The 24,310-nt window shown below is 45.3% G+C and overlaps 5 protein-coding genes and 2 non-coding genes across 8 annotated transcripts in view; 4 read left to right on the forward strand and 3 right to left on the reverse strand.

The window, feature by feature from the left end:
* Positions 1 to 114: 114 nt before the first annotated feature.
* LOC9640353 lies at positions 115 to 3,022 on the reverse strand. Of its 2 annotated transcripts, XM_024659825.1 has the most exons (13): positions 2,966 to 3,022; positions 2,620 to 2,901; positions 2,464 to 2,555; positions 2,313 to 2,399; positions 2,129 to 2,231; positions 1,523 to 2,074; positions 1,341 to 1,474; positions 1,095 to 1,280; positions 958 to 1,045; positions 728 to 905; positions 536 to 643; positions 361 to 457; positions 115 to 309 (listed from the first exon to the last, which is right to left on the reverse strand). In XM_024659825.1, the coding sequence occupies exons 2-13, from the start codon at positions 2,887 to 2,889 to the stop codon at positions 255 to 257; spliced, it is 1,950 nt and encodes a 649-aa protein (XP_024515593.1). In that variant the 5' UTR covers positions 2,890 to 2,901; positions 2,966 to 3,022; the 3' UTR covers positions 115 to 254. The 2 variants fall into 2 exon arrangements, with proteins under 2 accessions (XP_024515593.1, XP_024515594.1); XM_024659826.1 differs by lacking the exon at positions 2,313 to 2,399.
* Positions 3,023 to 3,121: 99 nt separating this feature from the next.
* LOC112340800 (violacein synthase-like) lies at positions 3,122 to 4,999 on the reverse strand. Its single transcript, XM_024659828.1, has 7 exons — positions 4,854 to 4,999; positions 4,539 to 4,788; positions 4,010 to 4,456; positions 3,848 to 3,943; positions 3,687 to 3,794; positions 3,378 to 3,638; positions 3,122 to 3,318 (listed from the first exon to the last, which is right to left on the reverse strand). Exons 1-7 carry the CDS (start codon positions 4,997 to 4,999, stop codon positions 3,250 to 3,252), a joined length of 1,377 nt encoding a protein of 458 aa, XP_024515596.1. The 3' UTR covers positions 3,122 to 3,249.
* Positions 5,000 to 5,059: 60 nt separating this feature from the next.
* Positions 5,060 to 5,132, reverse strand: TRNAK-UUU. Its single transcript has one exon. It is a non-coding gene; the product is annotated as a tRNA-Lys (tRNA).
* Positions 5,133 to 5,211: 79 nt separating this feature from the next.
* On the forward strand, positions 5,212 to 6,324 carry LOC9640746. The gene is made up of 6 exons (XM_002985802.2): positions 5,212 to 5,377; positions 5,434 to 5,496; positions 5,569 to 5,634; positions 5,697 to 5,820; positions 5,880 to 5,978; positions 6,059 to 6,324. The coding sequence occupies exons 1-6, from the start codon at positions 5,229 to 5,231 to the stop codon at positions 6,200 to 6,202; spliced, it is 645 nt and encodes a 214-aa protein (XP_002985848.1). The 5' UTR covers positions 5,212 to 5,228; the 3' UTR covers positions 6,203 to 6,324.
* A 75-nt stretch (positions 6,325 to 6,399) lies between these two features.
* Positions 6,400 to 6,472, forward strand: TRNAK-UUU. Its single transcript has one exon. It is a non-coding gene; the product is annotated as a tRNA-Lys (tRNA).
* A 2,558-nt stretch (positions 6,473 to 9,030) lies between these two features.
* On the forward strand, positions 9,031 to 9,798 carry LOC9640747. The gene is made up of 5 exons (XM_024659834.1): positions 9,031 to 9,078; positions 9,126 to 9,209; positions 9,267 to 9,313; positions 9,367 to 9,490; positions 9,552 to 9,798. The coding sequence occupies exons 1-5, from the start codon at positions 9,064 to 9,066 to the stop codon at positions 9,768 to 9,770; spliced, it is 489 nt and encodes a 162-aa protein (XP_024515602.1). The 5' UTR covers positions 9,031 to 9,063; the 3' UTR covers positions 9,771 to 9,798.
* A 484-nt stretch (positions 9,799 to 10,282) lies between these two features.
* Positions 10,283 to 24,310, forward strand: part of LOC112340798 — a 38,534-nt gene continuing 24,506 nt past the window's right edge. Inside the window, exons 1-3 of the mRNA XM_024659817.1 lie at positions 10,283 to 10,293; positions 20,336 to 20,341; positions 21,840 to 21,843. The gene's annotated coding sequence lies outside the window, so the exon portion shown is untranslated. The remainder of the gene's footprint in view (positions 10,294 to 20,335; positions 20,342 to 21,839; positions 21,844 to 24,310) is intronic.

Below are 24,310 nucleotides of genomic sequence, written 5' to 3' on the forward strand. Positions count from 1 at the left end.
GGGCAAGAATTTAGAAGTACGTAGATTTTACTCTTGACAATGTATAGAATAAACCTTTGTACGAAAAGTCGTTCCCATGAGAATTTCTCGAAAAAGAATCTTATGCTGAGGATCTAGAAGAATGTAAATAGCGATTTTTCTATAGCCACGAACTTTATGACATGATCCATAAACAAAATCACAGTCCTCAAGAAACGTGAGAGCATTGCAAGAGTTTCAACAATAACGCAGCGAGGAAAATGGTTTTTTAGTCCCTACAGAGCATCTACACTTATGTGTTTGCTTGCGGAGAGTCTCTGGATCTTGAGTCTAGCATCAGGAAAAAAACATATAAGAAACACTAGTCCAACCAAAACATACCTCTCAGACGCCATAAACTTGATCAGCTTTTCTTCCTCGTCTCGCGAGTACCTCGACCAGAATTCCTGTGCGCTGCGATTCTCCCCTCGTGAGACATCTAGAAAGAAAAAAGAGAAAAGATTGCAGCCAAAATCAATACCTCCAATCCCGAATAAATTATGCTTCGATTGCCTACCTTGGATCACCACTATGCTTCTCTGCTCAGCACCTCTCAACTTCCAAAAAATACGCGACCCGACAGTAGCTACAGGCTCTGTTCTTTGAGCGTTACACTGCTGCATCTCTGCGAGCAAAAGAAAAGTCATACGGCTCCAAAGGAAAAGAAACAAAAAAAAAAAAAAGAAAGAAGACGAAAACACGATCTTACTCGATTTGCAGACCACTTCCGCTAGCGCCATCTGTGCAGCGATGGATCGTTGCTCCTGCATACGTACTTTTGCAAGCAGACAGTTGCATTGGTCTGCAGTGAGCGAACTCCCATTTGTTTCCAAGACCAGCAATCTTTTTGCCTCGGCAGCTTTTGCCTTTTGCAAAGCGGCTCTCACCTGGAGAAGAAACTTTAAATTTTGATATCAATCTACACATCAAAAGGACTACCTGTTTTCGAGCAGCTGAAATTTCATCGTTTGCTTGCTGCTGCTGGACCTTGACGTTGGCAGCATTCTCCATAAACTCCCTGAATCTCCTGCAGACGTAGAGAATCAGTACATAGTTTCGAGGGAGTCTAATCTTACGCGGTGGAGAGACAATCGTCACAGAGACTGTTTAGTAAGTGCAGCTTTGTGTGTAGCTCCAGCTTCTCGTAGGCATCAACACCGTTTTCCAAGGCATTTACAACTGCGTCTACGCCTGAAGATGTTCGTGACACATAGTCTTTAAGCGACTCCAGCCATGAAGCTCTTGTCGGAGCGGAGAAACTCCTGGAAAACCACGTCGTTAAAAAAGTACTAAACTACTCTCGCACGAAAACGATAAATTACCCTTCGCTGACATCCTCCGACGCGAAAGATAACAGTTTCACATGCAGATGAACAAGCGGACCCCTTTGAGACATCAATCCTTGATTCATTTCTTGCAACGCATCTTCCCCTTGGCCGTCTCGCAAACAAAGAAGCTGAAAGTATGGTTGGCAAGCGGTAAAAACTGAAAAGAAATCACAAACCTTTTGGAAAGCCGAGCAGAACTCTAGCAGCTGAAGTGCTGGCCCAATCAACTCTTGCGGCAGCTCAATTCCAGCTACGGTTTTGAGTGCTTCACCGTCGGGAAGAGCTATTTCCTGGGCTTTTGTGCTTTCCGCGGCCAGGTCGATGTTGAGCTCGACTAATAGATCTCGAGTTTCGTGTTTCTCTTCCGCATCTGCGTTTTTCTTTGACAGCTTCTTTGCGAGTGTCGGTACAGTTCTCTCTGGTTGTACCTCCGACAAACTGTCCAATCGCGGGACCGTGATGGAATTGTTTTCTCGCAACGCCGCGTCTCCCTCGAGTTTACTCAGTCTAGTTTCGGCCAGGACCCGCTTCCGGCTGGCTTTCTTTGCCTTCTTCTCGTCATTGTCTGCTATACTTCTCTTCTCTAACAAGTCAGCCTGGGCCATGTCAGTGTTCGCTTGAACATTAGTTATACTCGCTTCCGCTAGTACTCGTTTTCTTTTACGTTGCTTAGCTTCCACTGGCTTTTTCTCCTCTAACTCCAACTTCTTAAGTTCGATGCTTTTACCCTGCCGCAAAGAAGCTTCAGTGAAACATATTAGCAAACCATCACAGTAAAGCACCTGATCTGCCGGATCTGATGTCAAGAACTCAGCGACGGACGCACATCCTATCGACTTGGCGAGATGTGACACCATCCCGGTTGGGCTGCAACCTTTCTTCTTCCTACAAAAACAAAAGCAAAAAAAATGCAGTAACACTAACTCTCCCATAACTCTCACGTTTATAACTCGAACTCACTCTTACATGCAATAGCTACAGTTGCATATCCCACGACACCTTGGACACGTCCAAGCATTCAAACCATTCACAATTGCTACATCTTCACCATATCTAAGAAAAAAAAGTTTGAAAAGAAAGAGAAGAAACTAGAAAAGAAAATCAAGGAAAAATATACCTGTTTTGCAAACACTTCGAGCAGAAGTTCAAGCTACAAGATCGATCTTCACTCTTGCAGCTCGCCATGAGTCCAAGAGTTTTCTGTCGACACTGAGACAGAGAGAAGTGATGGTTAAAATAGAAAGAATATTTCAATAGAAAGCTCAGAGCAAACCTGGTGGCACGAAGTTCCACTGTCGGAGTCATAGATCCGGCTACCAACAACGCCAGCACTGCCGCTCTTTTTCTTGTCTTTGTGGGCCTCTAGCGCTGGAGAGTTTTCGCTGGCTTGCATCGCAGCAATGGGGCTTGGCCGATGGTTTTCCTTGACAGCCATGGCGTCGTCTTGCTCCTGATCACTGTCTTCGATCACAATAACCTCGGGCCCTTTCGATTCCAAAGGTTTTTGGGCTGCCTTCAGCCGCTGCCGAGTCCTGGGCTTCATCTTTTCTCGCTCCTGAGAAGAAAGAATGCTAGATCTCCCGAAAAGAATGCGCGCGGGAACGAGGAAAAAAACTTACCCGGCAGAGATAGTGAGAAATCCCGCTCGCGCCCAAATGTTTCTCTTAAACCCTACCAAAGTGATTAAACGCAGTAAATGTAAAGCAACTCTAGAGCAATTAGTAGAACGCTTAGACACCAAACGAGAAAAGACGAACAAAGAACGGAAAACCTGATTTGTAGATGCCAAAATAATTGCTTTGAGAATTCTATGCGAGGGAGCAAGCAACTCTTCTTTGGTAATGAAGAGAATGGAGCTAAAAAACTGGGCAGCGATTAGTACAAGCGAAAGACTAGATAGCTTCTACTCCTTGGCACTAAGTAAATTCGTTACCTCTACAAGCTTCAACCAAAACTTGTTCCTGTTCACAATCTACAAACAGAACAAAAGGAACGGTGTCACTGAGTGCTGAAAAGCTTGGAAGTTCTTACCTCCGAGTATGGGATCAGTGTTTCCGAGCACAGGCTTTGAATGGAAGGAGGGATCAGTGCCGAGAGTGGAGTCTTGCTCAGACCAGCAGTGACTATGTTACCGAGAAGATAAGCCGGGCGGAGCCATTTCGACTCCGGGAATGCGTTCTGGGACAAGTACGCTGCAGCGTGGTCTTCTTTAACTTGCTGTGTCGAGTATCTTTTCATTGCTGAAACCACATCTCCCTCCTCGACTAGCATTCGAGTGAAAGTGTCCACGTCCTAGCAACTCCATAGCTATGGTCAAGCCTAAAGCTGTTATAGTCTTACCTTGAGAGAAGAATTACAGCCTTGGCCTAGAGCGTTGGACATGGCATGGGCCGCATCGCCAATCAACACTGCTCTACCTTTTTCTGCGTAGAACCTGCTGCAAGAGACCTGATGAAAAAGAAAATAACATTGGATGGACGAGAAGAGAACTATGCGCTTGCCTGCATTGAAGATGATGGCCTTTGCGAGATGAATGCTTCCGCAGCCTCGAGAGGCACTGAAAGTGGCGGCATGTACTTTTCAACGTAAGATTGCAGCTGCCATTGTCACATATTGATCTGTCAAACACTTGAATCCCTCTTGAACAATGTCGCCTCCATTACCTCTTGAGCGTTTTGGATTTGCAATAAATCCTTCGGCTCAGTTTCAGGAGACCATCCCAGAAGAACGGACATGCCATCGCCGGGCGTCGGGAAGCAACCAAAGTTTATGCTCGTACTACCTGTTACATAAGCAAACTCGAAAAAAAAACGGATTGGACAGTTACAATCACCTGAATCCTTCTTTGTGACCACTCTGAACGAATGAACCGCATCATCCGAGAGCTCTGCCGGCCTCGGGACGTGCAAGACCTTGAAAGTATAAGGCGTGTTTACTTGCTGGAAATCAAAGCCTCTCTCTCGGATGAAAGCTTCTCGAACGACCGATCGAGCACCATCAGCACCAACCAAGAGATCGTAGGGAACTTGCATGGTCTCGTCACCTTTAAGTCGGAATTCTACAGCTCGAGAGTTAAAATCGACCCCAACACAGCGAGCACCATAGATCACCTGGAAAAAATATATATTTGCGTCCAGGTAAGACAAAGTAAGCATCTAAAAGAAGCAAAGAGAGGAGAAAAATCGAAGTTACCTGGACTTGCTTTTGAGAGTAACGTTTCTGGAGTTCTTTGACAAGCACCGCTGCCAGAGATCTTTGATTTACAAGAAGCGAAGGTTTGTCCGGGTTTCTCTTGAGAGCAATCGCTCGGCCGCCAATGTGCAACACAAACTGCGAAGAGGGGACCCCTTGCTTCTCCACCTCGGTCCACAATCCATCCACTCTAGAGATCGCATCGCGGCCGCGGGCGCTCAATCCAACGCAATACTGCCGCGTCTTGTACCTGGCGGCATCATCAATCGAGACGATAGAGCCCGCATTCTCTCAAAATATTTCCTACAAACTCACAGCGGCAATGGGATTCTCGGATCGTCGCGCGCCTCGAAAATCCTGACCGGAAGCAATCCACGCAGGGAATCCTTCTCCGCGGCGCAATCGAGAAGAAGATGTGCGAGGAGGAGGCCCGACGGGCCAGCTCCCACGATGACAGCCATAGCCGCTAAGCCCTAAAAGAAGCAAATATAAACCCCGCGCATAACAAAAATCAAATATCTCGCCGTCTGTGGGAATTGAACCCACGACCACGTGGTTAAAAGCCACGCGCTCTACCGGCTGAGCTAAGACGGCTTTACATCATAATAAGTGATAATTATCCTCTAATAATAACGTATTACTCATTAAGTAAGCTTAGAGTTTTAGGGTTTATGACAAGGAGGAAGAAGAATGCTGGGTGTGGCGAGGGGTAAATCACGGTATCGTCTCTACAGCAGCGTTGCGGCATCCAAGCCCATTGTGGCGGCGGCTGTTCTGGAGCGCCTGCCATTGTATCCGCGCCCGCCCCATCCCACAGTCGCCTCGTTCAGGGAGCTCTCGTAAGTTCCGCTCTAGATCCAGCAAAGAATTCATTGGTTTTCACCTTGCATTGCAGCAAGAAATGGAAGCAAATCATCGGAGAGGTGGACATTCTAGAACAGACACTGGACGATATGAAGTAAGTCCATTCAAAAGAGTCGTTTTTCTCACGATTTTGTTTTCTTTCTCTCTTCTTCGTTTTTTTCTCTAGAGGGCGTGCTGCTCCTGCTGCCTCTGATCAAGAAAAAGTAGCACCAGTCCAGTCCACCGATCGAAAGTAAATTTGCGAGTTCTTCCTCTTGCTTCCAGGGATTGAAAACTCTAATGTGGTGATTGAAGATCTTTGCAGAGACTATTGGATCAAAGGCTGTACTTGATCGTCCGTGGAAACTCGCCGTACAAGGGCCAGAAAGAATGGCATTTCCCAGAGAAGAAGTACGTGGACGAGATGAACTTAAGAAAGGTGCTACTCTTTCTCTTTCGTGGCGAGCAACATTCGCAACGCTGCGTGTAATGTTCTAGTGCGCAGAGTCGGCTCTCGAGACGTTTCTAGGCGACCTCTCCGACGTCTACTTCGCAGGAAAAGCCCCGAGCGGACATCTCGACTGCCCCGAGTTTCAGGTGATGGACAAACGGAGCTTTCATCACACAACTGTGAAGCAGCGATCTCTACGACTGACTTGTTGTGTGCGTAATTCCAGCGCTTCTACTACAGATCCCACTTCGTTGCGAGCAAAGAAGTGGCAGCGTCCAAGGACTACGCGTGGGTATCCAGGGATGAACTCGGCGAGTATTTCGACGAGACACAACTGGAGCTTCTCAAACGGATGCTTCCCAACTTCTAGCGGGTCGAATTTGGCGGAAAAGAGTGGCGTGAAGTTACTTCCAGTTCTTCGACTCCCTTCGATTCAAATTGTAATCAAAGACCATTTGAAGAACCCATGATATGGGAGAAATTTGCTTAGAACGTAGAGATCCTCATAAATCCTAATCTTACATATTAACACGTTATTATTAGAATGTAATAATCATTGATTATTAAGCCGTCTTAGCTCAGCCGGTAGAGCGCGTGGCTTTTAACCACGTGGTCGTGGGTTCGATCCCCACAGACGGCGACATTTTACATCGATTTCATTCCAAGTATACCGCTTTATACATTGACGAACCATAGCTGGAAGTCGTCATACTCTTCCTTTTTCACCCTCTTAGCTCTTAAAGAGGTGCTTGACGATAAATCCTTATACGTCTTGTAGTCAGGAAAATCAGACTTGATCGCTGCCAAGAAGTCGCATAGCTCAGAGGAAAAAATCTCTTTGACCTCATCTTTCCCCAAGTAACCCACCAGCCTCCTCGTGAGCCACCTTGGAGCCTTTGGATCAGAAGCTGGATAAGCGACCACCAAAGATATGCAGCCGTGAAAACAAGCCTCTTTGAGTGCTGGAATAGCTGCCGTCGACACTTGTTTGGACGTCCGCCTGTACATCTTCGACGGGTTTGTTGTCCCCTCCGCCTGATCCCACTGCACCTGCCGTCTTAGCTTGAGCTGGAGGAATACGGGGACGAGCAAGTCGCCCAGCATGACGAAGAACATGATGTCCGGGCCAGACAATGAGGAAAACATAAAGAACATCGGACGCTGGCCTGGAGGCAACTTCAAGTATGCAGAAAGAGGCGCAGCTGGAGTCTCCCTCCACACCTGCTTGCGAAGCCCAGCTAACTTAGGCACGCATACACCCCAGTTCCGCAGATCTAACCCCTTAAAGCATGGCCAACTGTTGAGCGGCTTCTGGCCATCCAAGAAGCGGGGGATATGAATCACCACGAGCTTCTCCCACAGGTTTCCACTTGCTGCAGGATCGTCGGCCAGGCTTTGCATCAGAACTTGGAGATGCCGCTCGAGATGATCATTGTCGACGCAGTAGTTTGTCATAGCCTCCAGTACCATGGGCTCGCTGATCTCGTATGAAGACCTGGTCTCCCAACTACGAACCCTCTCACACGAGCCCAGGCCACTCACGAGTAAATGGGCTTCAGCCGAGTCGAGAACAAGTCCTGCCCTGTTTGAGAAGCAGTAATGACTAACTGCTCTCATAACTAGCTCTCTCGCCGACAAGTCCCGTCCCCGGAACCTGAATGTGCCCTTGCCTGTTTGGAAGAAACTGGCCACCATGGAATACAGGGACATAGAGAAGTCGCTTGAATCACCAGTGGTCAGGTCCGCATAAAAAGCATCGACAGTCTCCCTCTTCCAGCAGCAGCCATTGCGGAGCAACTCCTCCAAACACGTAACCAAGCACCGCTTCCGACCTTTGAACTTGCTAGAGAGAAGAGCACAATTACGTACAGTGAGCCCCAGCACTGGCAGGTACTTGATACAGAAGTCGTATACTTCACCAGGCTTCTCCCATTTGTCAAACTTGATCACGTAGAGTGGTAACCTGGCACCCCTCATCTTTCCCACTAGCGAAAGGATATCGTTTTCCAGTTCTAAGAAGTTGATCCCAGTTCCCGATGCGAAAACCGGTGCAGCCAACTGTACGTCCATTAGCGCCTTCATCACGGGAGAGAACCTGGCCCTCAGCTGGTGACTCTGAGGGGATTGGAAACACCGCATGCCGTTGAGCGTCTGCACCTCATCCATGACAAAGATGGGCTTGCAGGACAGCATTGAGCAAACTGCATCCCATAGACGGATCAAGTCACCCTGCTGGAACTCGTAACTGCTAACCAGCATCATGGCGAGCCTTTCGTAAGGGTCCTCCGTCCCACAAAAATGGTTGAACTCCGTCTGGAGGATAAGCCACTGCTCTGGTGTCAAGTCTGGTTTGATGCTGAGGACTTGTTGAAGAACCAACAAACGAGCCAGTATCAACTTCTTCATCTCTATGACAGCAGCAAAATGTTTGCGGCATTCGGGATCAGAACCAGGCTCCGTGTTCCCGACTAGTGCCATATCCTGAGACCCCCCATTCCGTTTCGATGAAGCTGTCCAAAAAAAACCCCAGTTGGCTGCCAGAATCTCGAACACAGTGCGAGTTTTCCCGCATCCGCTAACCCCCATGAGCGGAATACAGCCCGACTTCTTCGACCGTAGTGTATAATCCAGCAGCTTCCACGCATCCGAATCCCTAGTCCATCTATCCTGCAACTTGTGAAACAAAATCGACGGGCGACCATCGAAGCCCACCGGAACTCCCCACTGTGGCTGCAACCCAAGGCCCCCTTGCTGCAAGAACTTCGTGATAAAATCTCCATACGCAAGCTTCCACTCGCCAAAAATCGCATCCAAGGAGCGACTGCTTGGCACCGAAGGTGGCGGAGCGATCTCAACCTTGACATAAATTACCGGCCCCTCGGGCAGCTCTCCTGCAAAGTATGCCCAGCCCTGTGTTGTGAACTTTCCGAAAGTGAATGTCCTCAAGTAGCTGCAAGTAGAAGAACCACTGGGAAACCCTGGCAGAGTCGACACAAACCCCTGCAGCGAGCCGAAGTCGTCGACATCAGGCGGAAGTACCGACATTTGCCCCCGAGTACGAAGATCAGCTTCATCCGTGCTGAGACTTGAGCCAGCGGGCACAATCGACACGCACACGCCCCGGCTCATACGCACAAACCCTAACCCTAAAAGAGCCGATTTGCCCTAGTTTTTCGTTTTGCCTTTTTTGCTATTATATCTGCTTGGAGGATTGTGCCCTATTCCTTTGCGATGGAACGCCAAGAAGTAAGTCTTTTGACTCACTACATGGAAATACTAACTTGGGCTTCCAGGTGATAGATGCGCTGAGGAGAACCCGTGATGACTTTGACCTAGATGATGGTGTAGAGGATGTTCTTGATGTTCATCCATGTCAGGTGCGTATTATTTAGGATTCAAATTCCCTTATTCTTGTATCTGACTAAAAAGTGCAGATGAGTGGAGTATTGGGTCGCTATGTCTACCCCATTACATACAAAAGGCAAGAATATATTTTTTTTTTGTTTTTTTCTTTATGTAACAGTTTCAATGTAGTGTTTGTCCGAGATATTTGGATGGCTACTTGGTAAAGTTGGAGCGCTCTGAGTATGTCCCTCCCACTGAAAAGGGTTTATTTATGGTCAGGCATATATGGGAAGGGCAGGAACAAGTAATCCAGGTTGTAATTTTTAAAATTTTTTTTTAGTTGTTATGTGATTGATTTCGTTTGTGGGTTACAGAAGTATGTGGTCCGGAGCGCAGATGAAATTGTAGAGAGGAGGACAATATTCACCAATCTAGAGCCGGAGGTATTGTCCATGATCAATTGGGAGAAGTTTGAAAATGCCATCAAGAGTTCCAAGATCTCAGACAAGGAAAAAGCTATCAAAGAGAAACAGGTCTTACAGCTTTTAGAACAGAGACCGGAAGCGTTTGATGAAATTGTTGAGTTTGATTAAATTGCTTGTACTGGCACATAGCATTGATTTTAAATGTAGAGTTAATTTTTTAAAATGTTCTTTGAGAGAGGCCAAAATTGCTTGTGGGAGCATTGGTTTTACTGCAGAAACAATTCTTTTCTCAAGAGGTACTTTTAGTGGAATCAAGCAAAGATGACCTTCCTAGTGTTCTTGAAGATGTTTTCAACAAGTCCTGTATATAGAAAATAAGAGCTTTAACGCGTTTGGAAACCAAAACACCGAAGTTCCTTCCTGAAGGAAAGGTGATCATTGCAAAGATTTTCGTGGCTGAAGCGGATATCATCAGCGGGCTGGCTCTGGGAGAGAGTGGCTAGTATTTGGATGACTATTTGCTCGTCAAGGCGGCGTTGCAGTCGCGTATCGCCTGGCTTGGTTTTGAAATCCTTCGATTAAGTATGAGGACTCTGATATAGCTACTTGTTTCCTTTTCGAGGATGAAGGCTTACAGCAGCAGCAGCAATGGGCACCACAAGAAGGCTTATGGTGGCAGCAGCAACGGGCAGCACAATGCATTCACAAAGGAAAAGCCGAAGGAGGTAGACATTTATGCAATCGAGAGCTCTGGCGAACGCATACGAGCAAGGTAACCGAGATTTTGCTTTTGTTTGTAGCAGGTACGAGATCATAGGAACTCATCGTCCCGGTGAGAAGGAGGGATTACTCGTCGACCAATGCAGAAAATGTAAGCAGAGAGGCCATTGGGAAAGAAACTGCAAGGGGGTAAGAAAGCTCACTTATTCTGAATTTTCCAGATTTGACTTCGTGTTTTTTGTTTTAGCCTGAAGTGGATCCTTTTGCTTGTGAACAAAAGAAATGCTACCTCTGCCTAGCGAAGGGACACGATACTTATCACTGTTCAAGAGATCCCCTGCGAAATGAGGACTGGGCAGAGAGGAAGAAAGAAAAGCGGAGCAAGAACAACGGATTTCACTTTAACACACGTTGATTCATATATGGCTGTATATATATACAACTTCAATCAAATCGGAAATCACCAGAGATCTGATCACGATTCGGACTGCTTGTCGTGTTCATCATTATTCCTACACTCCCCCTTCAAGCTGAGGGTGTGCTTGACACTCCAAGTTGATTCCTCAGCTTGATGAATGTGAGCTCCGAAAGTGGCTTGGTTAGAAGGTCCGCCAACTGATACTGTGAAGGAACGTATTCCAGGTGAAGATCTTCGGCTGCTACATGTTCGCGAATGAAGTGATGCTGCACGTCTATATGTTTCGTACGAGCATGAAACACAGGATTCTTTGACATGGCGATTGCACTTTTGCTGTCGCAATGCAGAATGGTCGCATCTGATTGCTGTTGATTGAGTTCTCCAAGTAATCGACGAAGCCAGATGATCTCCCTTGCTGCTGTACTGGCAGCTACATATTCTGCTTCTGCACTGGAAAGAGCAACTGTCGTTTGCTTCTTGCTTCCCCATGAAACCGGAGCACCGGCAATTATGTAGCAAATTCCAGAGGTTGAATGTCGTGTATCCAAGTTGCCAGCCCAATCTGCATCGCAGTATGCTTGAAGAACAAGTTTGGATTGATCTGAGCATTTGTAAACCAATCCATGAGCAGCCGTTCCTTTCAAATACCTCAAAACTCTCTTCGCCATCTGCCAATGATAACAACTCGGAGACTGCATGCATCGGCTGAGGAGACCAACGGCAAAGGAGATGTCGGGGCGAGTCATGTTGGCGAGGTAGAGTAGTCCTCCAACAAGCGATCGGTAGACCGAGGGCTGATCAAATAAATCATCCATCTTGCTTGTGAACTTGATGCCAGTGACGACTGGTGTAGCCACAGATTTGCAACTTGTCATGTTGAACTGGTTGAGAAGCTTCTTCACATATTGGCACTATGTGAGGGTGATTGTCCTGTCTGCTTCATCCTTGTCAACTTCCATCCCTAACAACTGCCGCACAGCTCCTAAGTCCTTCATCACAAACCTGTTCATAAGCTTGATCTTCACATCCTTCAAAACAGTGTGATTGTTGCTGACAATCAAACAGTCATCCACATAAACTGCTATCACAACAAAGTGATCACCTTGCTGAAGAAGATATAAATTTCCATCACTGTTCAACCTCTGCATACCGAGATCCATAAGAAAAGAATCCAAACATCAATGTCAAGTTCTTGCAAATGGCCGTCCATTACTGCATTTTCCCAGATGTGGTAACCTGTTTGAGAAGGAGATAGCTTCTGGAGAAAAATCGAATGCTCCTGAGATATGCATGACTGCAGATAGTTCTCTCTGGCATTCTCGACTTGCACATGCCAATCCCCCTCTCATCAGGCGTATGCAGAAGCAGGAGCTTGTGGATGGCTTCAACGACCACATTCTTCAAAGTTCAGCAAAATGTCACACTTGCATTCTTGGCAAGCAAACCCGTCGTACTTTCAAACCTGCTGTGACCAGAAGCACTCGTCCCTTGCAGCTCATTCACTCAGATGTTTGTGGACCCATGCGACTGTTTGCTCAGAATGGCACGAAGTATTTTGTGACATTTACAGATGATTTCTCCAGGCACACGGACGTCTTCTTTCTTCGTCACAAAGATGAAGTCTTTAGCAAATTCAAGCAATTCGTAGTAGAAGCCGAAGTGAAAACTGGTCAGAGGGTTGGTTGTTTACGTACTGATTCAGGAGGGGAATACGTCAACAAGTCCTTTCAGCAGTTCTGTGCTGAACGAGGAATTCTTCATTAGCGCTCTTGCTCTCATACCCCTCAACAGAATGGAGTCTCTGAGCGCAAGAATAGGACAATCATGAACACAGTTCGGTGCTTCCTTCAAGAATCAGGACTACCAAAATTCCTCTGGGCTGAAGCAGTTGGATCAGCTGTGCATGTTCAAAACCTTCTCCCTCATTCTCGCAATCCCAACAAGATCCCAGAAGAGCTTTGGACTGGTCAAAGACAATCGGTGGTGCATCTCAGGCGTTTTGGTTGTTTAAGCTTTGCAAAAAGGGTGGATGAGCATCTTGGCAAGTTGGAGAGCAGAAGCAAGCTGGCCTTTCTTGTTGGATACGATTCCAATTCAAAAGGATATCGCCTGTACCAACCTGGTAATCATCAAATTTTTGTAAGCATTGATGTTCATTTTGATGAAGGAACACTCTACAAAGATCATGTTCAAGAAGAAGGAAGCTCAGATCAGAACATGAATTGGACTCCAGAAGAATGGAGTTGGGATGGTGTTGAAGACGGTGATGAAGATGACGATGATCTAACAATCATCTATCCCTCATCTCCTTTAGCAGATGATCATCCAACACCAGTCTCTGGATCTTTTCTTCCTGAAGAACAGGGCGATGCTACTCATCGTGCACGAACTGGAGAAGTCAACAGGCTCACACGTGATCTACCATTCAATGTGGAGAACTATGGGTGGACATCATCTGGACGATCAAGCAGAGCACCTCATCCCAAGCAATGGTCTTTTGCAGCAACAGAAATAGCTTCTGAACCAGTCAACTTTGAGTAGGCAATTCAAGCTCCTGATGTAGATAAGTGGATTTCAGCAATGCAAGATGAGTTGAATTCTCTTGATGAGAACTAGACTTATGACTTGGTGGAAGCTCCTAAAGGACGTGAAGTTGTTGGATCACGCTGGGTGTTCAAGCTTCACAGAAATCCTGATGGATCGGTACAGCGTTACAAAGCAAGACTTGTTGCTCAAGGATATTCACAAGTTCCTGGAGTGGATTTTGATAAGACGTTCTCACCAATTGTGAAGCAGACAAGTATTAGAATGCTTCTGGCTTTTACAGCGGAGTTTGGTTTGTGCGCACATCACATGGACATAAAAATAGCCTTCTTTAATGGGAACTTGAAGGAGGAGATATTTATGCGGCAACCCCCAGGCTTTGAGCTTTTTGGATCACGGTGCTCTGAACTCACTATCTTTGGAACATACCATGCATTCTTCAAGAGCAGAGACTTTCTTCCTAGTGGAATTCGCACATCCCCAGTTGCGTGAACAGGTAAAATGCTTCCATCTCCCACACGAATGCACTTCCGCAACTGCACAAAGTTCGACCCGCTTTGCATCAGGTGTCTCTCTGAACCTGAATCGATGGTCAGTTTTTCAGAAACGTTTGGAACTGCTACCTCAGATGATGCCGCAAGTTCCTGTGTTTCCCCTTCCTGAGCATTTGCTGCAAGCCCTATGTTCATGCGCTGCAGCCAAGCTGCAACTGGGCAATCCTTGGAGTAGTGCCCTGGCATCCCACAGGTCCAGCATTCCTGTTTGTTCTTGCCCACAAAACAATCCCGAACTGCTGTTTCTTTACCAGAATTCCCTGAATTCTGCTGCTGCTGCGGATTTCCCCTAAACCCGCGACCTCTACCTCGTCCTCCTCTTCCGCGGCCTCCTCTGCCTCGATGATTTCCAGCCCACAGAGCTGAATCAGTCCCTGACTGATTGCTTGATGCAGAAGCATTTGATGTAGACTGTGAGATCAAAACATGGGAAGGCCTCTGATCAAAGTCCACAATCAAACCTCTCGCAGCCAGCTCCGAGTGTAAGGTTTGCTCAGCTTGTTCAAAGTTGAGCGACATCATGCAAACGGTAGGGACGAAAGAACTAAAAGAAGAATCTTGCATGGCCTCGCAAAGTGCCAGAACTTTCTTGCTTTCGTTGAACGCTGCTGGACTGCCTTCAAGCTCCATCCACAGATCTTGCATCTTGGCGAGGAACTCTTCAAAGTTCTCGCCTGGATGAAAACGGGTCTCACGAATGCAAGTCTCGACCATGCTAATCTTGGAGAGGGAAAGAACAGCATACTTGTTGTGGAGATGAGCCCAGATCTCACAAGCACACTTATGACGCAAACACATCATAAGGGCATCTGCAAGCTTAGAAAGAATCAATCCTTTTGCTCGAGATTCCTTCTTCTCCAGCGCAGCTTGTTCCCCTGGATCAAGCTGTTGTCGAGCTGCTGCAACAGAGGCACGAATTGCCTCTTCATCCACGACTTCTCCTTCCACTGAAGTTGAAGCTCCCAACGCAGCAGGGGCTCGCCGCGTACGAGCATCTGCAGCGATTGTTGGTGGTGAAACGATTTCCCAGAGTTCTTCCATCTGCAACACGCGCATCATTTTCTCGGACCAAGTGTTGAACCCTCTCCTCCCATCAAAGGCAGTGACTCCCTGAAGCAAGATCAATCCAACTTTGCTGCAGCTCATGATGTGAGGCACAAAGAAAGGAGAAGAAAGAGTTCAGAAACCAGCGCTCTGATACCAAGAAAGAAAAGCGGAGCAAGAACAACGGATTTCACTTCAACACACGTTGATTCATATATGGCTGTATATATATATACAACTTCAATCAAATCGGAAATCACCAGAGATCTGATCACGATTCGGACTGCTTGTCGTGTTCATCATTATTCCTACAGAGGACTTACGCTGGAGCAATGAAGAGAATTCGTCTTGAGGTTTGTATCACTTTCTATTCTCTGTTTCTTTATATTACGTTTTCAGGAAGGTTATATCGTTCAGGTCAATATCATCCTCGTTTCTGCATTCAACGGATTGAATACGAAAACCTCAAACGGATCTGCAAAACATCCAGACTTGGGAATCTTTATCGTGCCTGAGCCACCCCGCCCTCTTACATCTCAAATTTGGGACGCTTTCCAGCATCTGGGTGGACACAGGCTTCGAGTTATACAAATCCGATGAAGAAATGCCTCCAGGGTATAACCGTTATGCAGCTGCACATGAAGCATTGATTGAAGAATTGAAAACCGAAGCGAAGCATTGAAAAGGCGATGTGTTTTAATAAAGTAATTGAAGTATACTGCGTGCCTCCGGAAGACTCGTGCTTTTGTGTGCTTTGGGATGCACTAGAAAAGCTTGTAGCGAGGAAGTTAAACACAAACCAACAAAACTAAATTATAAATAAAATGTGCATTGTCGACAATCTTAGAGCTCCATGACATATTCAGAGGGATGTCGCATACTTTTCTCTAAGAACGTACCGGCTCCAAAACTTGTGTGGCCCAAGATTCTGGGAAAGAAAATTCTCATACCACATTTGCTTGTATCATTTGCATGAACAGTGATATAATTTAGAAATCCAGACTGGCTCTTGCTCGATGGCTTGCTGAAGCTGTTACGGCTTGGAATCAACGGGACATGGTCTTCAGACGTACCGCCCGCTCCAACTTTATCTTTCGCTACCTGGCTTTCAAGCGGATTGTCGGCTGACTATTTTGCTCCTCAAGGCGGCGTTTCAGTCGCAGTATGCCTTGCAGCCGCTGAGGACCTGGGCGTGGAGGTTTTATGCCGTTCGTTCGATATTGTACTTAACGTCCACCAGATCGGTCATGATATTTGTGCCGATCGCGTTGCTCAATCCCCTCTTTGATACGGTAAGTAATCTTTTCAGGGATTCTTGCTGATCTGGTATTGCTATATCGCCTTCCAAAGCTCTTTGATTCGGTCTTCCAGGTAACGGATCCTCTATAAACAGGATGAATTAAAGCTCGTATCTGAATACAGCAAGCTGCTGCACTTACTCTTGTCGGTCTGAAGGCTTACGGCGGCAGCAGCAGCAACGGTCAGCACAAGAAGGCTTACAACGGCAGCAGGGAAGTTCACAAAGGAAAAGCCAAAGCAGGTGGATTTTTTTGCAATAGAGAACCCTTTCAATCGTGTGCAGGAAAGGTAAAAGCAAAGTTATGTAACTTGGTGTTTACTTGCTTTTGTTTGTAACAGGTACGAGATCATAAGAACTCATCGTCCCGGTGAGGAGGAGGGATTACTCGTGGACCGAAGATGTAAGCAGAGAGGTCATTGGGAAAGACACTGCAAGGGGGTAAGAAAGCTCACTTATTTTCCAGATTTGACTTTTTGTTTCTTCTTTTAGCCTGGAGTAGATCCCTTTGCTCATGAACAAAAGAAATGCTACCTCTGCCTAGCGAAGGGACACGACACTTATCACTGTTCAAGAGATCCCCTACGAAATGAGGACTGGGCAGAGAGGACTTACACTGGACCATGGTCTTCGGGTTTGTATCACTTTGTATTCTCTGCTTCTTCATATGTTTATTTCTGCGTTTTCAGGAAGATTATATCGTCCAGGTAGCAGACTTCCGGCAATACCATCCTCGTTTCTGCGTCCAACGAATTAAATACGAAAACGTCAAACGGATCTGCAAAAAACATCCAGACTTGGGAATTTTTATCGTGCGTAAGCCACCCCGTCCTCTTGCGGTCCTTATCTGGGAATGTTTTCAGCGACTGGATGGAGTTTTATACGAAGCAAGCCTAGGCTTCGAGATCCAAGGAAGAAGTGCCAGATGAAGCATTGATTGAAGAATTGAAGAATGATGGAGAACTGGATGAGTTTCAATATGCTTCTCTTCTAAACAGTATACAAATGAATGAATGAATTCTTGGTGAGACCTTGTATGTGAATAGGTTAGTTATAGCCCTAGGATTATTACTAATCCCATACTAATTAATTATACTTAGTTTAAAACAAAGCATGATCTTGACTTTGTTTTGGTCACGAGCACATTTTAGCCCTTTCACAACTATAATCTTTGGCATGGTTAACTTACCAATGGTAATCATAGACACGAGATTAATTCAACTGTTGACGGTACATGTAAAGTAAAAAATCTTTAATGAAATTGATAAAATTCTTAACCTCCTTAATGTCAGAACCTTAAAAATATGGTGACCTTACTACACAATGACATCATCAAGAGTTGATGCCTATGGGGGGAATGGATAAGCCTGGTATTTACTTGTCAGGTAGAGGCCATGGAATAAAAGAAACCTATGCTCTTCATACGACCAGACTTTTATGTGAAGCTCTAGTGGATTTTTGGTCGGCTTTAAGTCAAGAGACAAGACGGTCCGTTTTGAGGATGAAAGAGGAGGACTTCATTGAGAGACTTAAGTTCAGGTACATCATTTTTTTTCCCTTTTTCGTTTGAGTATGTTCAGAGATTTAACAACAAAAGGTTTTGTAGGGATTGTTGATGCAATATCCTTCGCAAGTTCAAAGAATCTCTTCCTCATCATCATAGTCATCATCACTCATGCTATATTAATCATTAAGATTTATATTCTGTTCATTTGCCATCCCTAAAAAGAGAAATACTAATGAAATGAACAAAGAGCAAACCCTAGGCCAACCTTTAAAGCATTACAAGAATATTCTTGGAATATTTTTATGGTTCATGTCAATTGAACTGGTATCTGAAACGTACTAGAAAGATATTTTTTGCAACAAATATCTCTGAGATGTCTTTGATAATACCATGAATCAGGTAGAATTGTCAAAGCAAGCTATTTTATATCCACAGACTGGGATGACAATGCTGGAGCTTACGGCAATCAGTCAAAGCTCCGCAACTCAAAGAGGGCACAGAGTGCTAGAGTCTGCTACAAATTGTACAGCGATGAAGACTTTGACGACATGGCGTTGCTGAGGACATCTGAAATTTCCATTCTCACATGGGGATAGTTCTCAAGCTTCTGGCACTAGGCGCACAGGACGTGGAAAGCTTTGACTTCTTGGAGCCTCCCAGCATCAGCACTATCAGTCATGCAATGACGAGTTTGCAGCGGCTGGATGATGAAGTGAAGAATTGGGAACTTTGATTAACACCAAGAACATTCTCGACGGTTGTGGTCTGTTCTCATTCCTTTGATATCATCTTCGACGACCATCTTCTTCCAAGCCGGCTCTGAAGAAGACAAGCTCCTGGCAGACCGTTGAAAACTCCGCTTCTGTCATTGGCATGGAGACCTCTTGGACGTGTACCAGCACAGAACAGCATCAACGCAAAGTCACTGAGGAGCTGCCAGCAACAGATAAGAGACCTGGAGTATGCATTGAATGTATGGACTCCTACAGATTGGTCATCGTCTGCTCAAAGTGACGAGACAATCAGGAAGATCGTCACGTCGGCTTTTATGGAGAACGTGGCTTCACAGAGCGGTCATATCAAACTTGGGGAACACTCTCATGGCTAGAGTTTGCGGCAAAAAACAGAGCGGACTAGCTTTGCTACAAAAGCAGCTCGAGGCTAAAGGTGGCAGCCAAACAAGGTCCAGGATTGAGAGCCGCATGAACGAGCTGCACGTATATGCCAGGCAGCGTCTGGTGGTGGACTGTCATGGCAACTGTGGCGAGACAGAAGCACTGGCTTCAGAACGAGCGCATCGAAACGAGTGCATCGAGAAGCAGCTGGGATTCCGTGACTCTGATTGTGTCTGGAGACAGTGTTTGACGAGTGCGGTGAAGGCATCTCCAGATTTTGGAGCGTCACCTCAGACAAAGTGGGGTTTGGTCACAGCTTCTGCCCAACTTGTGCTGAAACTCGACACTTTCGAGGCCGGCGCGTTTGCTGCATCGTTGCCGTGATACTTTCAAGCACAGGAAAGTGATCTGCGGCTCATACGTCACGTGTAAAGTCAGCCAGCGCTCACAGCCCTGTGTGTTATCTCCGTCTTCACCAACTATGATCTAGATCCCGTGCAAGACTTGGAAGCTTTGAGTGGGAAGACGATGACGAAGCTTATCGTGATTCATGAGAAAGCTGCGGGTGAACGCTCTATAAGTGAGTACCAGCGGGTCCTGGAGACCAAGGTCCGGGAGTATGTTCCAGCAGACAGGTTTGAGGTCGAGGTGATTGGGAGGTTTGTCGGCCAAAGCTTGGTTCAAGTTCAACGGGAATGATCATGAGGCTGAAATGCTCTTGCTGGCCTTGAGGGACGATTCTCGATGTCTGTGGGGAAACTCCACATGCAAAGCGGAGTTTCTCTTCCCGTCTACATTTTACTCTTGGCTGATATCGCCAAAGGAATGGAGCAGCTCAAGGCGGATAACACACTAGGTGCGACGTTGAAGGTATGCTACTCTTATTCAATTTTAATTTTCCACTCGGAAACCACCGTGTGAAGGTATTTTCAAAGGCGTACGAGAAAGGTGTGGCTCGGTGCAAGGCAGAAGAACTGGTGGAAGGCTCTCCTCTCAAAGGGCCTGCTGGATAAAGCTGCAATGAAGATCCTGTCCGGTAAAGAAGATTGAAGAGGAAACCGGCCTTGGTTAGATGCAACCAGAAGATCTCTGAGCTCCTCTTGGGATGATGAGAGCTCTGATTGGGTCGACTTAGCTGGGCTGGAAAAATCAGTGGGAGCTGCAGTGAGCATGAACCACCGGTGGCATTCCTTGTGCGTGCATGGGGACGAGGAGTGCTTGGAGAAAGCAAAGCACGAATTGTCAGCATCTGGAAGAATGAAGTAATCCAGCAGTAGCAGTGGCAATAGACGCAGCAAAGGATTGTTTGGTGTGTCTATGCCCAAATCGTCAACGAGAAGAAACTTGAGGCTTGAGGCCACAGCTTTTGCCGCGACTGCGTTGCTAACCAGCTTGGAACAGGGATGGACTTGCGCCACCGAAGGCTGCCAGGAGGTGTTCCCGTTGTCGACTTCGTGGCCTAGTTCATAGTGCAGCAGATGGACGAGCTATGCAAAGCTTCCATGGGAGTTTTCGTGGCCTCGAGCAGGGGGAGCTACAGGTTTTGCCGACTGCCTCAAGAGCTCATTTTCTTCATCTTCGTTGATGATATTAGTCTGTGGCGCTTGAAACGCTCGGCTACGTACATACTCACGGAGGCTCGGACTGCGACTTACAGAAGATACAGGCAGAATCCAGATGCTTCCCTGATCGAGTGGAGAGAGCTGTGGCTCTTGTCAAGAAGCAGTACATGTGCTGGGTTTTCTCAATTCGAAAGCAGCGAAGCCTGAAGCTTGTATTGATCAATTAGCCATCGATTAAATTAAACCACTACAAGCCTATATACCTAGCCTCTCGTGGCGCCCTAGCCTCTGGTTCTCTCAGTGGGGAGGTTCAACAAGATAACAAGATAATAAGCACCTTTGTCCGGGAAAAATCCCTCAAACCTCTAGGAAGCTTTCCTCTGGCTTCACTGATTGAGGAGGTTGCTTTCAATCTTCTACACATATATATGGTAGATTATGATGTCATTCTGCCAATGCAGATGCCAAATGTGTCGAAGTAAAATGCACGTGCATTGGAACACATAATATGGCATTTTATTATCTAGCATTTTCGATTTATAAGTTATCTTTTAAGGAATGCTCTGCAAAATTATAGTTTTTATAAAATTCCAAGGGAGTTTACTTTTAAAAGGGACTCTTGCCCATCTTATAGAATTGTCCACTAGAGTAATATATCCTTTTCAATAAAGCTACTTATAATGCCAAGGTCCAAAAGATTAAAAATGCATACCAAATGAAGATATGTGGGATTTTGAACACAAGGATCAAGTCTACAAAAAAATTATAATGACTTAACTCAAGACTCTCATAGAGAGTCATGTGGGTGTTCTTCAACTCCACGTCATTGGGGCTCCTAAGCAACATATAGGCTAAGTTGAGACTCAGTTTGACAGCCTGTACATGGTTGATTATCATGGGTGAAGGTTGTTGCCTTTCTCCACAGATCGGTGCCCAGGAAATCCCTCTCTTTGGGATGTGATGGACCACGGTGGATATTACAATTACACAGTTGCGATGAACAAGTTGGAAGCTTGCCATGTCTTCAAGCATCCTGCCTGCAGACAACAGTAGCCTAACAGCATTTATTAAGAGCATGCTCTCTCTCTACTGTCAAGAAACATCATAAAGTTAATGTTATCCTTAAGTAATTAGCAAGCGCCTCAGCAATACAGGTCTTGACAAGTTTGATCTTTTCACTTTCCATGGTATGGTTCTATTTCTAGTTCTGTCAGCAAAGTGCATCTATCTCCAGGTCCAAAGGAATTCTAGCAACGTTTTGATGACTGCAAGCTTAAGGTGATAACATTTTCCTGTTGAGCTTCACAAAGTTTGGTAGCTTGAAGACAATGGTCGTCAGGTACACAAGTTTCATGACCTTTGTCTGACATTTTTGTTTTCTTCCCTTCATCAGGAACTGAAAGGATCCAATGGCTACATGCAGAACTTGATGCTTATTCTTGAGATCAGCCAAGGACAATTAAGATTGTATGCAAGCAAGGTAAGCAAGGATATGGTTTGATCTTTACTTGCTTTTGTTTGTAACAGGTACGAGATCATAGGACTTCATTGTCCCGGTGAGATTACTCATCAACCAATGCAGAAATTGTAAGCAGAGGGGTGATTGGGAAAGACACTACAAAGGGGTAAGAAAGCTCACTTATTTTCCAGATTTTACTTTTTATTTATTTCTTAAACCCAGAGTGGATCCTTTTGCTCATGAACAAAAGAAGTGCTACCTCTGCCTAGTGCAGGGGACACAATACTTACCACTGTTCAAGAGATCCCCTGCGAAATGAAGACTGGGAAGAGAGGACTTACACTGGACCAATGAAGAGAATTCATCTTTCGGTTTGTATCACTTTCTATCTCTGTTTCTTTATATGTTTATTTGTGTATGTTTTCAGGTGGGTTATATCGTTCAGGTAGCAGACTTCCCGCAATACCATCCTCGTTTCTGAGTCAAACGGATTGAATACGAAAACCTCAAACGGATCTACAAAAAACATCTAGACTTGGGAATCATGATTGTGCATGAGCCACCTCGCCCTCTTGCATCTCAAATTTTGGAAGCTTTTCAGTGACTCCATGGATTTCTCATCACAGGCCTAGGCTTCAAGTTATACAAATCCAATGAAGAAATGCCACCAGGGTATAACTGGTATGTAGCTGCAGATGAAGAATTGAAGAATGAAGTGGGAGTTTTAATAAAGTAGCCTTTCAAGGTATTTTGTGGTATAACTTTTTGAACCTCAAAGGGTTATTTTCTTAACCACATCTTAGTGAATAATCATGGTGATTTGCATGGTGGACAGATCAACCCCTGAACCAATGGGAGGTTGCCAATTGCCGGTGAGAGAAGAAGGTGTTGTACATGTAATGTGTTGACCAAATTCTAGGGCATTGACACAACCTTTTGCATTCTGCCATAAAGTCAGTGGAGGTTTGCTGTGTCACTTGAGAGTGCTGAACCTTCTTCTCTAGGGTTCCAAAATGCCCGATCACAGATGCTAGATTTGCATCTCTTTGATTTTCTTGCTAGATTGCTTCTAGAGTGCCGTGATTCTTAGCTCCCCAATCTCTTTATTGCTACCAACATGCTCTCACAGGATTCTAGGGCATTCTCTAGTGGCATCAGGTGAAGTCAAGTGCCAAAATTAATGCACTGATATCTATTCTTGAGCAAATCAATGATATCAAGTTGATTAAGTTGGTAGTGTCTCCCGGTTCCCCACTATGCTCAAGCTCATTGAGAGGCCACTCCAAAAGGCTGGTTTCAAGGTTGAGATTGGCATGAGCAGCAACACTCACTAATTGTTTTTCTCAGCCTCAAGGTTACTGGAGTGTGATGGCATCCACAATGTTTTCATGATAGATCCTTGGTGGAATTTGTAGCCATGGTTTGAGTTCATGCTTGAGGTAAATTCCAAAGTTTAAAGTTTAAGAAATGGTTATATAATTTGACTTCTAATCCTAAGCTCCAAACAAAGTGATAGGTTTAAAGTTCTTAAGAAATAAATTGGCTTTCTTTGTATGCAATCCTAAGCTCCAAACAAAGTGATAGCAAGATGTTCTTATGTTGATTGTCAAATTGCCCATACCAAATGAAGAATATCTTTAATCAGATGCTTAATTTAGGACCTCTTTATAATGGCTACGGCATTTAGCAACTCTAATTTAGGGCTTGAAGACCAGTGATCAATCATTGTTAGACAATTTCTCTTCACAGCAACAAATTGAGCAAGTTCTAAATGATGTAGAGGTAGTGGTTCAAGTGAAAGTCTTAGTGCTTGATAAAATGGAATGCAATTAATTTCCTTTCCAAGAACTATATACCCTACACAGTTTAGTACTTCATGTATTCCAATTTAGGTTTTGCAAGCCTCTTGGCTGCTTTAGTAGATACTAGAATCCCATTGACTGGATTTCCTTTGTCTTTTAACTGTATTTGTGCAGACATAGCAAATCTTATGGCATTTTATGAGGTAATCAATGCTTTATATATGTGTTTATAATGGGATTTTATAGTGATATAGACTTTGGCTTCCAGAATCTAAGAGTTTCCTCTAAGGAAATACAAGCTATTCTAACTTAGTTTTCAATGTAATAAAACTATAACAATAAAAAATAGTGTTTACTAACTAGGTGTAAAACATAAATCCTTAAGTCTTGAAATCAAGCCAAAGGCGTATTACATGGCAATGGCTAAAGTAAACGTTCAACAAATGTAACAGATTTGGATTAAAGTTTCAACTTGTGTCACTCCTCGCAATGACACATTAATGAAGTGGAGAATCATTGCCACCTAGCCTCGTCATTAGCCTCGTTGGTGACCTCTATTAGAACTTCTACCAACATCCTAACCCAAGGTTGCCTACAGGTTGGATAACTCACATAGATTCGTTGATCTTGAGGAATCTTCACTATGATGTGCTCCTCAAATGCTTGTAGTCGCCGCTGCAATACTA

The sequence above is a fragment of the Selaginella moellendorffii genome, unplaced genomic scaffold (assembly GCF_000143415.4).
Source record: "Selaginella moellendorffii unplaced genomic scaffold, v1.0 SELMOscaffold_70, whole genome shotgun sequence".
NCBI lineage: Eukaryota > Viridiplantae > Streptophyta > Lycopodiopsida > Selaginellales > Selaginellaceae > Selaginella > Selaginella moellendorffii.